We start from the raw sequence: 16,077 nt of genomic DNA on the forward strand, positions 1-16,077 counted from the left end.
AGAAAAAATGAAACTGTTCCAGACTGTTTGAGGTTAACTGTGAAAACAGCCCCCCACCCCCAGAACGATACTTTTAAAAATTATTTTAGAGAAAAATTAGGAAATAGGGGCTTAATAGTTTTATTTTATAGTTATTCACATCAGAAACGAAGAGTCTTGTAAGTCCCCTCAAGAAATGTATTATAAATTGCTATCTGACCTGCAAAAGTGCAATGTTGTGAACTACTCCCACCTCGAGCAGCAGTAGAACATTAGCGCAGATGCTGTTGCTGCATTGCAGTCTTAACTTAAACGCACCAGGTTTTTCTTTTTTGCACTGCACCAGAGCATTTGGTTCTGTTTGAACTTGTACTCCAAAGCTGGTTACAAAACTCGTGTACCTTTCAGTGTCGCCCGGCAAGCACAATTATAGTGACGCTGAGGCTAAAGGAGCACAGATTGGAAACCAGCTATAATGTAAATCTGGCAAGAAAACATCTACGGGGCTGCCACTGAAGCAACTTTATGACTAACATTTCTGTTTTAATGGGTTCTACATTTCATAGAATACTTAAAAATTCTCTGTTATCACTGTTGGCATCACTGTGTCGGATTAAAATAATAACAGATGGTGTGATTTTTCTTTTTTTGTGTGGTTGAACATTAAAACTAAGTAAATTATAAACTCCTATCTGAGATTGTCTGAATGTGTGGCAAAGGTTGTCAGCTGCCCTGGTGCGCGGGGATAAAATGATACTAGCCTTTCTAATGTTCGGAGCATTGCTCATGCCTCATTCTGGAAACGGTGATCTTTTTATAGTGTCAGTGCTGACAGCAAACCCTCTGCACGATCTGATTTGATTCCTTTGAAGTGCAGACTGTGATTTCCTATTGTAGATATCTGAGATGTCCTCAGCTTTTCTCACTGGAGTGCACTGGAGTGCTATCATTGTTTCATCAAAGCCAGTTCTGCTTCATCATCATCTATCCCGAATCTTTCATTTATGTGTGTCTCCCCTCCCCTCTCTCCTAGTCCCACCCAGACTTCTTTGTTTTTGGTTTTCTGAGGAAGTCACAGGGAGGTGTTGTCAGGAGGTGTTGAAAAAGAGTAATCATAGCTTATGACACTAATCTGTTTCTGTCTCTCCTCTCTCTCTTTTCTCCGGCAGGTGAAAGAACGTGCAGACCGACTGTCTCACACTAAGCTATGGAATGCTCTCTGCTCCCACCATCACTAACCTCCAATCTTTGGACTGAGCTCCAAACGCTTAGTTAGCGGCTGTGCTTCTCCCCTCAGACTCTTTATAACCAGGGGACGAAGAGAAGGTGTGGGCTTACCAAGTCCTCCGCTAAAAACGCACAGAGCACTTCATCTTTTTTTTTTCTTCTTCGTCTTTTTTTGTAGATATTTTAAGCAGGATTTTTGTTTCTTTGCATATTTTTCTCACCTGAAATCATATCAAGATGGATCTGGAGTCGTATCTGTGGATGGTGGTTATTGGCTTCATCATTGCCTTCGTCCTGGCATTTTCAGTCGGAGCTAATGATGTGGCCAATTCATTTGGCACAGCAGTGGGATCCGGCGTGGTCACTCTGAAGCAGGCCTGCATCCTGGCATCCATCTTCGAGACGCTGGGTTCAATGTTGCTCGGGGCCAAAGTGGGAGAGACGATTCGGAAGGGCATCATAGATGTCAGCCTCTACAATGACACGGTGCCCGTGCTGATGGCAGGCGAGGTCAGCGCCATGGTTGGTAAGTTGAATTTGCTCTTACATCCACTGAGTGATGCAGTTGCCGCTAATGTCTTAAGCCTCATTTTAGACATGCAAATCCTTACGTTTATCTGATGGACAGTTTTAGGCCATGCTGGAATAAGCACCAGAGTCAATTTGATGTAAAAGCCACAACAGCACTTCTACTAAATAGACCCAGTGATTGTTTTTATTTTTATTTTTTAAATTTGCAACCTGTCGCATGTCTGAATGAAGTTTGAAGTAACTTGAATGTGCAAAAAAAACTTGGATGTCGATGAAATTTAGGATTCATTATTTTATTTTATCCTTTACAAATCACATCAGACTTCATCAAAACTTGTAACAAACACGATTAGTGGAGAACATGCTTGACTTTTTGATGTTATAGCTGCTAAACAACTGTTAACAAACAGGAAACAACCATGAGACTGGAAATAAGAATAATAGTTGTCAGTAGCTCTGCAAACGGTCTGTAAATGCTTTTTATTAGAGATGCTTAAGTGTATTTTTCTTTTCTGTCTTCTAAGACTGTTAAAAGGCTTTTGAATGAGCCGCGATGGAAGAGAGACATTTGACTTTGTTGCCTCGGCGATTTTTTTTTTTTCCTGAAAATTTTCAACGAGAAAAGAAATCTTTAAAAGTTGATTCATTTGCTAATATTAGTTGTGATGCTAGTTGCAGCCAAGAGAAACTCCTGCGACTTCCACTCCATAGATGAAAAATGTGTTACCAAAGGTGCCCACAGAGCCAAAGATCTATTTTCAGCCATTCGGCCACACGATCAAGTATTCCTACAGCAGTTTTCCTGATGTCAACATCATCCTGTCCGTCTAGGATTACAACAACACGTGCTTTTTCCTAGTAAAATAATAAATAAAAACTCTTTACATTAGAAATCTTTCTCACATGCCTAAAAGATTTGCACATTGCAGTAATATATGGTATATATTAAAGAGGAAATGCTTCAGTTTTTTTTTTTTTTGTCCCCATCACCTGTAAAGTTGTAAAATAAGAGAAAAATTAAAAAATTACTTTCCAACAGCCCAAAAGACAATTTTTTTTTAAAACTTCAACAATGTCTTATTTATTACCTCATATAAACTACTTTGACATGTATTGTTCAATATTTACCATGTCACAAATTAGGCCCTGCTAATCCTCCCGAAATCCACTTTTGATCTTTAAAAACTCTGTATAGCTTAATGCAGACATAGATTTATAAAAGGCTTAGAAATGAATTTGAATTTAACAATAATGTTATATATATTATCCTGGGCTCAGCTGGTACTTGTGACATGCAACCAATCCTCATGTATGTATCATAATTACTGTTATTAAGCAGTGCACCTCACTCACTTTCTTACTGTACATGAAAGGCACTGCACGAAGTTTTTTTTTTTTTTTTTTAATGTATTTTCAGATCAAACTTTATTGGGGCTTTGCAAATGTTAGCTAACCTTGCAGCATTGTAAGTATTTCCTAAGAGCCGCAGGAAAACAAAACTCCTGAAGTGAAACATAAAGAGGAATTGTTGAGTATCAACTGGAGACTCGCACACCACCATTTCAGTAAAAGCAGAAAACAATGGGTCTCCCATTAGGACAATACCATTTTGATGACAGACTGCTGGCAAACGTTGATTTAAAAAGGGCAGCATTATGCACAGGGGATTCCCAAGGAGATGAAAATTCAGGTGTGGCTGGCTGCCACAGGTCACTGTTGGAGAAACGTTTTAACTGGCATATTGTTCATGCATAATTAAAGAAGTTTTAACCTATTGTTAAAACTTCCTCCAGTGCTTCTTGTGTACTGGAAGCTTTGGTGTTTTGCTGGAGTTTAAAGTCTAATTTAGGGCTGACAATGATTTGTCCTATTATCTGCTTCTCTAGGATAATGAAAACAACCGCATGTATAAAATCTCCAGCCAAAATAAGCTTTTAAAAGGTTGCCTCCCCCCCCCTGCAGGTTATAAGTGTACTATGTACACCCAAAACAGTACTTAACAGCTAACTCGATGAGTGTTTCTAGCTCTACTTACCGGAGCACTGAACAGACACCATGCTAACTCAATTTATGGAAATGTAAGCCGAGAGAAATGGTACACATTTTTCTACACATACACATTCCCTAGCGCCACTCGGCTGAAACTGTTGTGAACCTCAGCTGTGTGCATGAGTCAGTGCAGTTTCCTGGTTCAGCTGTTGATTGGCTCTTTGGAGGCAGGTTGTGTCATCCCTCATAGAATACCTCTGCTGTAAAACTGTTTCGGCCCCTCTTAATTCCTGTCCTCAGCCCCCTTCAGGTCATGCCACAGCATCTCAATTAGATTAAGGTTAAGGCTCTGGCTTAGCCTCCGCAACAAATTTTCTTTTTTCAGCAGCTCTGTTGTTGTTGTTTCACTCTGTGCACTTTGGGTCATTGTCTGCTTACATCACCCAAAATCTCCAGAGCTGCAGGTCATGATCCGCTGCCCCTAAAGTTATCTTGTAATTTTCAAATTCACTGTTTCCTCGGTGATTTGACAGGGTGCTCTTTCACTACACACATTTTATGACTTTATTTATAGAGAGAGGTACCTCTATAAACCCACACTTCCAGTTTTTCCTGATTTTAATGAGCTTTTTAAAGTCTTAGTCTCAGATGTTCTTTTTGATTTTCCAGCTTGGGCCATGAGTAACTACTCTCTGTGTTGAACTTTGTCTGTGTTATTGGTTTAGTTAAAATATTCGTCTCTAATGAATGTAGTGATTTAGAAGACATATTTGAGTGATTATTTCGAAACTTTTTCTCACGACTGGATCTTAAAATATTCCTCTTTTTAAATATATATAATCTTCTATGTTAAAAACACTGCAATTACTCACATCATTGAGCAATTTTTGAATAGCAATCTTTGTTAAAGGAGGGGTAAACAAAGCCTAGTGTAGTTTTCAGATTATACTTTTGTCCCTGCTTCTATAAACACTGCAAACTTAAGGCAGTCATTTGGAATTTCAAATGGCACTCTCGGGCCCTCATTTAAGATGTTACATGATGTCACACAAACTGCAGATGGGAATTAACTGCTAATTTTCCCAAGAGATTGTTTTTGTGCATGGAGGCGGACAAATAAATAAACTAAGCTAAACGTTAGATTTTTGTCTCTGTTTTGGTCACAGGGTCAGCCGTCTGGCAGCTAATCGCCTCCTTCCTCAAGCTCCCCATCTCTGGGACTCACTGCATCGTTGGCGCCACCATCGGCTTCTCTATGGTAGCCATCGGCACAAAGGGAGTACAGTGGATGCAGCTTGTCAAGATTGGTAATGGCAGAAGATTGTATCAGAGTAGTGTGTGTGTGTGTGTGTGTCTGTGTACGTGCCTATAATAACTGCCCCATTTTCCAGTGAAACCTTATGGAATAGAAACCACTCTGAGATATGCCCAGTGGAGTTAGATTTTTAGAAAGGTTTCTAGGTTTTTAGTAAACAACAATCTTCAGATTGTGTTTCCAAGTACATGACTCACTTTATACCCAGTACTTTATTGAGTTTAGTTTAGACAGATAAACCTATTTCTTCCTTGTTAAGAGCCTCTGTCATACATCATACAGCATCCTCGAGCTCAGCATCCATTAATAATGCATACTTTAAAGAATAATAAACTCTCATGTCACCATAAAACTGGTTATTGGGATTTATTCTCATACTTAAATACATAACGCATAAATGAAATGACTTGGAATTCATTTTAGGAAGAGAACTGATGGCTAAAAACACAAAAAACTATTAAAACACAGAATTTCTAGTTGTAGAGAGTTGGCAAGGCTCTCCTGTCGTTTCCTCATTAACATTTTTCAATTCTTCTTCAGTGGCGTCTTGGTTCATCTCCCCCTTGCTCTCTGGACTCATGTCTGGACTTCTCTTTATGCTCATCAGACACTTCATCCTCAACAAGGTAGGCGCACATCACTTTCAACTAATGCTGTGTTCAGTTTTGTGACACTGCCCTTGCATTTGCAGCCGTTGCACTCTCCGCACTCACACTTAGCTGCCAATCTGGTCATTTTAATATAAGAAATTGGAGACAGACTTGCATGTGTACGCCCAACTTGTCTGAAAGAACTTGAGCACAGATAAAAACCCATTTGATATGGCAACACCCGCGTATTTGTTATGTAATGGGAAAGCTCTGGCAGACTAGGAAGTGCTGCAGATCATCCGAGGGTCACGACTGCAGGATTATATATGAGTGAGTCACGGGAAGATTTGCCGTTTGGGCCGGTGTTACTGCATAGATGGGTCAAATTAGGAATGAGTTCATTTTTGCGTCTGCGGGCTATTTGCATCAGAATATTCGATCTTTCTGTTTTGTGTTTGCAGAGTTGAGATTTGTTACTTCTGTAAAATCCACATCCCATTTAGTGTCATTTTACATTTCACCTGCCTCATTAGTCATATTAATTATTAACCTTCTGATAAAAGCAAGCCATGGTTGTGCAAGATGGAATAATTGTATTACTCCACACCTTTAAATTGACCTGAGCTAAACTTTTAGCCAGAAGATGCTGTCCTATCGTTGACTGCGTATGATCATGTTCTCATTTTAGCTAATATGTTATTGTGTTGTACATGTTTTGTTTTATGATTTATTATCATTATCGTTGCATTTCCTTTTTTACTTCACAGGATGACTCTGTTCCAAACGGATTGCGAGCATTGCCCCTCTTCTACGCCTCCACCATTGGTATCAACACATTCTCCATCATGTATACTGGAGCTCCATGTAAGTGCTTATTCCCAGTATATCTCTGATTATTTAACCTGACACCAGTGTATGATCAAATTATCACCTCAGGGATGGAAGCGCTTGTTAGTTTGCTCAAAATTCCTCTTGAATGTGTGATGCCAGTACATGATTTTGTATTTTTTATTTTTTTAATGTGTGTTCATTAACTGCAGTGCTCGGGTTGGAGATGCTACCGGTGTGGGCCATCTTTCTCATCACTTTAGCTGGCTCGCTGGTCTGTGCAGCTCTGGTCTGGATATTGGTCTGTCCCTGGATGAGGAGAAAGATTGCAAGTAAGTATCTGTTAAATTTGGTTTAGGGTTAGGGTAAGTGTTGTGTTTAGGCATTTGGTTTTATGTAAATGAATGTCCTCACAAGGATATCCATACAAGTGTGTGTGTGTGTGTGTGTGTGTGTGTGTGTGTGTGTGTGTGTGTGTGTGTGTGTGTGTGTGTGTGTGTGTGTGTGTGTGTGTGTGTGTGTGTGTGTGTGTGTGTGTCCAGTCTGTCTCTCTCACGCCATGTGAAAACGCTCTGACACCAAACAACGGAAGCCAGGGCATGTGCTTTCTTGTTGGCCTCTGCCAGAGGCACTAAAGCCACCAGAAAAATCCCTGTGAACTCTCCAGTGCTCCACTTAGATTTTTGGGCGTAGAGCTACTTGGTCAGATGAAAGAGGCTAAGATCGTGGCCTGCAGTGTAGAAAGCTTTCAGGATCAGGGCTGGGAATTGTTTCCCTAATGGGAAAACCAGCCCACAGCAAAGCAGGCAGTGCTGTAAAACTCATGACACAGAAAATTAAAACATTGGAAAAAGTAGACAGTGGTGGATAAAGACAAGGCACAGCTCTGTTTATTTTAACTTTGTGCTGGATAAATAAAAGGTTCTTTGTGTAAGAGCTCAAACACTTGATCCAAAAAATCTGATCGATGCCAGAAATGCTTTGCACTATAAAGAAATATAAATAAAATTTAATAAGAAGCCGAGTGGTATTTATAGGCCATGAAAAATAATATCTATGTTTAGGCCAAAAAAATGAATGTTTTTTTTCCATTGACTCATGGTTTGTGTGACCGTGTCATGAACCCCCTAATGCCTGCGAGGATTACAGGTAAAATTATTGGTGCTAATCTGGATATCACTGCATCCACTTAAATAAAACAGGTCATAACTCTGATTGATTGGGGTTTTTTTTTCTCTACTAGGGTATTCAAAGAGTCGGGTAGGCACTGAGATAATTTAGATAACCTGTTTCTTGTCAGAAGTTTTGTCTCCTGAACCTGAAAGCAGAAGCAACAGCTTTTTTTAAGCGTGAAAAGTTGCAAATAAATTCTAATCTTTTTTTTTTTCTTTCCCTTTTTTTGTCTAACTATTGTTTTGCTTTCTTAACTGGCTGCCATCCTTTAATAATAAAAGGCTGCCACAATACAGTTGTGGCTTTCCTTTCATGATGGATTTAAAGCAACCTGCAAAAATGTCCTAACTCGGTGCTCTTTCAACTGCTGCTTGATCTCCTCCAGGTCGTTTAAAGAAAGAGCAGGCTCTGTCGAGGATTTCTGATGAGAGCCTGGATAAGATCCCTGAAGAGGAGGAGGAGAGCCCCGTCTTCAAAGAGTTACCAGGGGCGAAGGGCACAGATGAGGCTGTGATGCCGCTCACAGGCGGCAGCAGTGACCGGGGCACCCGCGAATCCAGCAGCGAGCTCACCAACCTGGCGAATGGAGGCACTATCCTGCCAAACGGCAGGGTGTATGGTACAACTGGACATTTATAATAATATTTGATAAGAGGAGAGTAACTATAGCTTTATTTATGCGTTAATACTTATTAGCATAAATAAACTTGCCATTAATGGAGATCAAACTCGTCGATCATCATCATTAATATCCTGCTCCCACGCAGACTTTTCATTAATCGTCTGTCTTCCAGGTCGGACACACTCAATGACGAACGGCAGCCTCAAATCCCCCATCTCTAACGGCAGCTTCAGCTTCGATGGCCACATGCGTAGCGATGGCCAGGTGTACCACACGGTGCACAAAGACTCGGGTCTGTACAAAGACCTGCTTCACAAAATCCACCTGGGCCGCATGGATGACAACGAGCGCTCCAACGCCGGCCCGCCTGACAACAATTACCGCCTGCTGCGCCGCAACAACAGCTACACCTGCTACACAGCGGCAATATGCGGCATGCCCGTCCAGCCGATGCGCTCCGAATCACGCGAGGACAGTGAAAAGCTGGTTGGTGAGGGAGGCGGCAGGAGCAACAGCGTGTCTTACTCCAAAAAGCGGATACGCTACGACAGCTACTCATCGTACTGTAACGCCGTGGCCGAGGCTGAGATCGAGGCCGAGGAGGGCGGAGTGGAGATGAAGCTTGCCACAGACCTGGAAGGGGTGGAGGAAGAAGGGGCTGCACCTCCAGGGCCGGACGACTTGGAGGATCAGGAGGAGAAGGACAAACCTGAGGTGTTTCTGCTTTTCCACTTCTTGCAGATCCTCACCGCCTGCTTCGGTTCTTTCGCCCACGGAGGCAACGATGTCAGGTGCTGCCCGCTACGTGTTGCATGACAGATAGCGACCTTTATGGTCCAGAGTACATTTCTCTGTCAACTAAATATAAAAAAATCATCTTCACGCTGCTCTTTGGACTTGAGTATATAATGCCTGAATAAGGTTTTTATCTACTTTCTTGTTTGTAGTAATGCCATTGGGCCTTTGGTGGCACTGTGGATGATCTATGAACAGGGCGGTGTGATGCAGGATGCTGCCACTCCTATCTGGCTGCTGTTTTACGGTGGTATAGGCATCTGTGCCGGCCTGTGGGTATGGGGCCGCCGCGTCATCCAGACCATGGGGAAGGACCTCACTCCCATCACCCCCTCAAGGTGAGAAAGTCGCCTCACAGGAGAGTGAGTGCACATGTGCGTGTCTGTGGATGCGGTTGGGTGCGTTTGAAGGAGAGTTGTGCTGCAGAGGTGAACTATCCACCATGCTTTGGTTTTACGCGCTCCATAGAGCCTCAACACGCTGACACAAACAAGTTCATAGAGGGCTCCCAGCCTCCATGGTGAGTACTTACTTTCCCACAGCCGTATTAGAATGCTTATGCACAATGTCTTAAGGGCAGTAAAGTGCAAATGAACAATCAGAAGATGCTTAGTAATCTATGTGCAGACAGCAAAATGCATAAAGCAGTTTGTCTGTTGTGTAACTAATCAATGTTCTGATTTTCCCTCACTCTCTGCCAGGGAGTGACCTGCATACACAGTGTTGATGTGCACTCATGTTTATCATCAGAGGTCAGACAGATCGTTTAAGTGAAAAGATCTGTGTGTTCAAATCCATTACATTTGAGTTTATTAGGTAAAATACAAAGACTGAATGGATTTTTTTATTACTTTTTCCTGCTATAAACGTATAAATAAAAATTTGGTGATAAATAAATCTTGATCTCAGCATTAAGCACGCTATTTATGATTTTGGGAATCATCCCAGACTTTGCTAGAAATAATTCTTACTACTTTTTTACAGAAATCTGCTTTAATAATAGTATCTTAGTGGTGCCTAGGGAGTGAAATAGTAGTGCATTTTTTTTTTCTCAGATTTTTTTGACCTATTACATAAAAAATTCTGAATAAACAAGCAGACTTTCGGACCACAACAAACAAAGCCTGAGGACACTGGCTGTCTGATAACCTGAGCAGTAGACGTCTCACATCCACAAACCCGTGCTGTTGCTCTGTCCTTGACTTCAGTCTCCTCCTTCCTCTCTCTCTTCTCTTCCCACGCATAAGATGAAGAGTTTGCGTGTGTGTGTGTGTGCGCGCCCGTGTGTGTGTCTGTGCATACCACAGAGTTGTTTGTGTGCTGAGGAAACCGAACTCTGCAAGTCACCGTGCATTGAATGTACTGTATGTGTCCGAGCATGCACGCACATTAGGGTCTAATTGTTCCAGCAAGGCGTTTTGAGGTATGTGTGTGTGTGTGCTTGCGTGCGTGCATGTGTGTGTTTGAGTGGCTGTGTTTTGTTGCCTGGCAGGAACATCACACAGGGTTGCAGGAAGCTGTTTGGCATTCTGGGTGAAGAGAAGTAGAGCAGGAGGGGTGAGGGAGGGCCACAGTGGGAACCGTAGCCTCTCTTCTCCAACCGCAGGGAGGGACGCCAGTCTGACTCTTGCACTTTTCTTTTCCCCCCGTCCTCCTTTCTCCTTCCTACCCACTCCTGTAAATCACTATTTTTGTGGTTAACCCTCTTCTTCTTCTCAGCGCCCTGCTTTTTTTCTTTTTCTTCATTCCTTTACATCTTGTTTTTTTTTTACGTCTCACCTAAAGAGCTTTCTCTCTCTCTCTCCCCTTTTCCCTAAAGTCTCTTTCTCACGCTCACGCCCACGCCATCTCATTATTTTCCCTTCCCTCATTTCTCCTCTTTTTGTTTGGGCTCTCTCTTCTTTGTCTGTCTCCTTTCTCTCTTAATCTCCCTCCTTCCATCACCAGCTTAGACTTTTTGCCAGGACCCAAAGACAAATTTGCACTGGTTCACCGTTCTAAAGACTTGATTTCCTCCAGTGTCTGTTTCCATGCATCACTCTGAAAAGAAGTTTGTTTGGGGCAAGGACACGGAAGTGTTTATATGTGTGTCTGCGGTCTATGTGCCCGGGAATATATTTTAGCAGCCGCAGCGAACACCTAAAAAGTGCAATGTATCACAGCAGTAAAAAGACTTTTGAAATTTGAAGTATGGATTTTCATCCTTCTGCCCAGCTCTGCTGTTGAAGCACCACAGGGACAGATTGCTGCAGATCTACCAGGCTCTGCAAAGCTTAACCAGCAGAACTCAGAGAAACATAAACAATCATATCTCTTTGTGATGAGTCGATATGGCACACTTGTCCAGTTGTGTATAGTTTATTGTTGCTGTTGAGAGGTGGAGCGAATGATGTGAGTTTTTTCTGTAGCTTTCTTGCAAGACCCTCTACTCCTACATTCTGACATGAGCTGGGGGAAAGCACAGGTCTAAGTAATACAGTTAACATTTGCCTAATGGCTATCAATTTCTGTAGGCCATGAGTTAGGGCCAAGTGGCCATTTACAAATGGGTTCAAGATTAATCAGGTGACATCACTGGTGCTCTGCTGTCTTAGAGATTGGCTCCTGCTGCTCGACCACTCCGCACTCCGCCTGCAGTGACATTTAAATTTCAGTCGTATCTTCATCTGGAACCTTAGCTCAGTGTTTCTGACGAATGTTATTGGCTGCCATCTAGTAAGAAAAAAGCCACATTTTTGTCCTTTTAAGTTGCATTTTCATGCATTTAGTTTAATTTTTTTCCCCTCTTTTATGATTTGGAAGTTTATTCTAATGTCTAATGTCTTCTCTGTGTGTGTCCTGAAAGCAGCTGGTGGCTTTAGAGAAACTGTCTTCTAGTAAGCACAAGGCAGCACAGAAACACACCAACACAAAGGCCTGTTTGTATATCACATACTGAAACTGTGTCCATTATGAATAACACACTGGTGTGTAATACCTGGTAGAAATGCTGTGTTTATTGTGTGTGTGTGTGTGTGTGTGTGTGTGTGTCAGATATTTAATATTATTTCTGGTTTTCAAATGTGTGTTGGGTATACTTTAAAGAACTGCTGAATGCTCTGCAATGGTTTTATATGTGGATGCCAGTGAGATCGTGCCATCATGAGCAACATCCAAGACATCACAATGAAGAATGTCTCTTTGCTCCCTCCCCCCTTCCCTTCCTCTCCCTTCCCTTCCTTCCACAGTGGATTCACTATTGAACTGGCTTCTGCAGTCACAGTCGTGTTCGCTTCCAATATCGGAATCCCTGTCAGTACCACACACTGCAAGGTATGACTGAGTGGCCTTCCAGCTGGCCTCTCAACTCCCTTTCAGGCATTTCCAGGGGACAGGGAGCTCACACTGCCTCCCAGGCCGCCGGGCTGGACTGAGCTAGAATCGCACACACACACACCGCTTTAGCTATAATTAGTGCTTAGTCATGTCGTGAGATAATTAGCTAAAATCAGTTTTAGTTTACTATAATTTTATGCCTACCTCCCTACAAGTGCTCTGCTTCTTAGTTAAATTTCTCCACAGAAATCAAAGCTCAGATTATTGTGGCAGAGAAAAAAAAAGGATAATTGCAGTTTATGAAAACGTGGGTCTTATTTATTAGTTTTGACCTTCTTTTCTGTCTGTTGTGATCACTTGTACAAGCTAGGCCGAAAGCCGTGAGCACGGCATCATTAGTCCAACAAAGTCAGTAACACGGGCCCTACTGTCGGGTGTGTTGTGGGGGAAAAAAAAAAGCAAGAAAGTATTTTCCTGTGGAAATCAGCAGGGAGCCTGACTCGGTTAAATTTCCTAATACCAGTTTTACAGTTACATTTTAATTTTATCATTAAAATCTCTTTAAACATTATCCTCTAGCTGATTTACTGAAATCCAGGCGATAAAAATTCTCGTAAGTCTGAGTTGCCTTTAATTATTACAGGGCGCTCCAGGCGGCTTTTCAAATAGCAGAAGAAGCTCTGCTCAATTGTTTTTGCTCCGATTTGCCATTTCTATCATTTCCATCCTCATGAGTATAAAAAATGAACCCTAATATTTCCAGTTTGGTAAAGTGTTTCCCACAGTGATCACAGTAACAGCATCGTTAGTAGAAATCGTTGTCAAAACGATGTCAATACCACTCATTTTCTCATAAACAAGACTTATCCTCCGCAGGAACTGATAATCCTAACCAATCTTTGAGGTGCATGAGAAGATCAAAACGAATCCATGTCCAGCCCGCTACAACCAGCCCCAGGCAGCAGTGTGCAGCCCCTCTCCCCTGTTCTTTTCAGGAACAGCAGATCGAGGCTGGAATTCAAGACGGACCCCACCAGTCCCAGTCCTCCCCTGCCCGCCCCCATCAACACGATGTCTCATTCTCTGTTTCATTTCCACTAAGTCTCTTCCATTTTGCCCTCTTAGCACTGGCATGGTTTGGTGTGTGGGTTTTCGACCCTGCCGTGCTTGTCCGCAAGCAGACCTCAACCTCCCAAATACCTATCCCCCCCCGAACCCACCTGTCACACTTGTTTTCCACTTTTTTTTACCTCTCCATCTTTCTCTGTCTGTCTCTCTACTCATCTATCTTCACAGCGGATTTTGCATTGAAGTAATGAGTGCGCTAACAGTGCTTGTTGCATCAAATGTGGGCATCCCAATAAGCTCCACCCACTGCAAGGTATTGGTAGTGAAGTCATCCTAGAGAGCCCTCCGGGAGCTCGCCTTCATCGCTTCACCTGTAGCTGTCAATCGCCAAAGCCAATCACAACTCCCGAAGTTGACGTTTTGATTTCTCGTGCAGTTTTCCTTCAGCAACACAACCCCAAGTTTGACTGAAAGGTAGCTTTGTTAGATTAAAGAATGTTATCAGGCAGTTACGTGCATGTTTATTAGACATACAGCAAATACATAGATATCATCTTTATTTATTTATTGTTTTTTGTTTATTAAATTAGTAGTAAAAAATTTTTTAATAGATGAAAAACTAGGAATATTTGTTAAACGAATACACAAGTAGAGAGTTTGATGATAATATTGATATCACTAAATATTAAGCTATTGCCGTTAGCCTCTTAGCTACTTGTAAAGCTGAAGCTGGATGAAACACCCGAAATGTTTGTTTTTAGCTTATATAAGATCATACGTGCAATAATCAGTGAAAACAGGAATGCAAAAATGTTAGCTCCACTGAAGGGAAACTGCACAAGACTCAAAACTGGGTTTAAGTTACTGGTGATCTATTTGTCTAAACATCAATATCATCGCCATCCATACCTTATCTTCATTTCTCACCTCCAAATGCCTTCGCGTTTCCTTCCTAAAAACCTTGGATAATCAACTGCTCTGCTAAAATGCTAAATCTACTGATGGTTAGAGGTATATGATCGTGGTGGTGATTTGAATGATTTAGTGATTCTTATTTATTTGTTTATTTTAAATGTGGAGATGGTCCACAGATGATGCTGGACTAAAAAAAAAAAACACTAGCAAGACTTGCAGCTCTTTGACATTTTAAATTGTTTGGTTTTCAGAAAGTAGCCAGCAACATCTGTCAACATCTTCTGTGTGTGTGTGTGTGTGAGAGAGAGAGAGTGTGTCTGTATTTGTGTCACTGGCATCCATTCGGTTTCAGTGAAGTTCTGTTGTGTATGAGTGATAATTTTTCTTTTCAGGTCTTTTGTGTGTGTGGGTGTGGAAGTTAAACCGAATGGATGGGTGTGTGGGTCGGTGTGGTATGGTAATGTGCAGTGACTCGTTTCAAAAACTCAAAAGCAATACGAACACTGAGGTCACACAGAGTTCAGAATTTGTTGCTCCGTGCTTGACGTACTAAAACCATCAAACAAACAATGTGACCACTGAGTTAAATTTTGTTCAACACATGCACACCCTGCTTTGGAAAGAGGAGAATCCAAGAAATGCTACATTAAAGTATCTTGCGTTTAAGTAGAGAGGCTACATGACCTGAATGTCTTTTCTGGGAGATATTTTTGTGAGTCTAGTAGAGCTTAGTCTTATTAAGACTGACTAATAAACCAAAAGAACAGGCTGGACTCTGTTGGCCCGACCTTCCACATTTAGTCAGCGTGTGACAGACGGTGTCTCATGTTGCTGCGGCCATATAAGAGCAGGGAAACACGGTTTAACTCCCGCCCACCTGTAGCGTCACTAAGAGCTGAAACCACTCACTGCACGTTACTCCAACACTCAGGTGTGTCGCTTTGAGTCTTTGAACATGGATTAGAAAACAATCTCTTTTGTATTCTGAAGTTATTTCTATCAAAAGAAAGAAGTGGAAGTCTGAAATTTGCAGACAGATTCGCAAAAGCTAACTAGCTCTCAGGTTTAGTGCTTTTTGATATTTACAGCCTAATAATAAGTAAATAATAGACTGTTGCTACTCTGGAGCTGCTGATTTCAGGCTTCCATGGATACCAAATTTAATTTATGCTGTGATAACCTCTATAATCTGCTTGCAGTCACTAACACAGACACTGAAAACTGATCTGATTTTGAAGAGCTGCAGGTTGCACGTGGCCTTTCTGCTGACCTGTTGATATGTTATCACCTTTTGTCCGTGTGTCTCTCTGGCCGCACTCTTTGGTGGAAGTTTTTTTTTTTTGTTGTTGCTCAGTACAACTTTTAGATACAGTTAATATACCAATTACTACCAGTTTCAATATCAATTACATTAAATTCAAAGTATCAAAGTATTTTTTTGTAAGAGTCCATATAGTACGAAAATGGACTTGAGTATGTATGTACATATTTTTCTTATACTGACCCTCTATGAAGCATGTTAGCTCGCCCCCTGTCTAAAAAGTTGCTGACCACACTCTACTAACTGGCTTCTTCTTGCCTGACTTCCACAAACAGGAATTTGATTCTTTTTAGCCCCATGTTTTCAACCTAGTGCTTCTGTTTGTGCTTAAAATGACCATGTAAGGACATCCATGCCGAGGTGATGTCATCTCGGGACGAGTAGAAAAAAAAACGTAGTCTGAAGCCTG

General features: G+C 41.7%; 1 protein-coding gene across 7 annotated transcripts in view; it reads left to right on the forward strand.

Annotated features, from left to right (window-relative positions):
- Nucleotides 1-16,077, forward strand: part of slc20a2 (solute carrier family 20 member 2) — a 44,921-nt gene that overhangs the window by 23,895 nt on the left and 4,949 nt on the right. For 6 of the 7 annotated variants that reach the window (XM_040050888.1, XM_040050887.1, XM_040050890.1 and 3 more), the window contains exons 2-10: nt 1,149-1,732; nt 4,893-5,033; nt 5,582-5,667; nt 6,399-6,495; nt 6,672-6,791; nt 8,018-8,251; nt 8,427-9,045; nt 9,202-9,387; nt 12,277-12,361. In XM_040050888.1, coding sequence (XP_039906822.1) covers nt 1,444-1,732; nt 4,893-5,033; nt 5,582-5,667; nt 6,399-6,495; nt 6,672-6,791; nt 8,018-8,251; nt 8,427-9,045; nt 9,202-9,387; nt 12,277-12,361 — 1,857 coding nt within the window. In that variant the 5' untranslated portion in view covers nt 1,149-1,443. Of the gene's footprint in view, nt 1-1,148; nt 1,733-4,892; nt 5,034-5,581; nt 5,668-6,398; nt 6,496-6,671; nt 6,792-8,017; nt 8,252-8,426; nt 9,046-9,201; nt 9,388-12,276; nt 12,362-13,660; nt 13,746-16,077 lie in introns of all 7 variants that reach the window. The other variant, XM_040050894.1, reaches the window with a different exon arrangement.

The sequence above is a fragment of the Simochromis diagramma genome, unplaced genomic scaffold (assembly GCF_900408965.1).
Source record: "Simochromis diagramma unplaced genomic scaffold, fSimDia1.1 OVJJ01000131.1, whole genome shotgun sequence".
Taxonomy (NCBI): Eukaryota; Metazoa; Chordata; class Actinopteri; order Cichliformes; family Cichlidae; genus Simochromis; species Simochromis diagramma.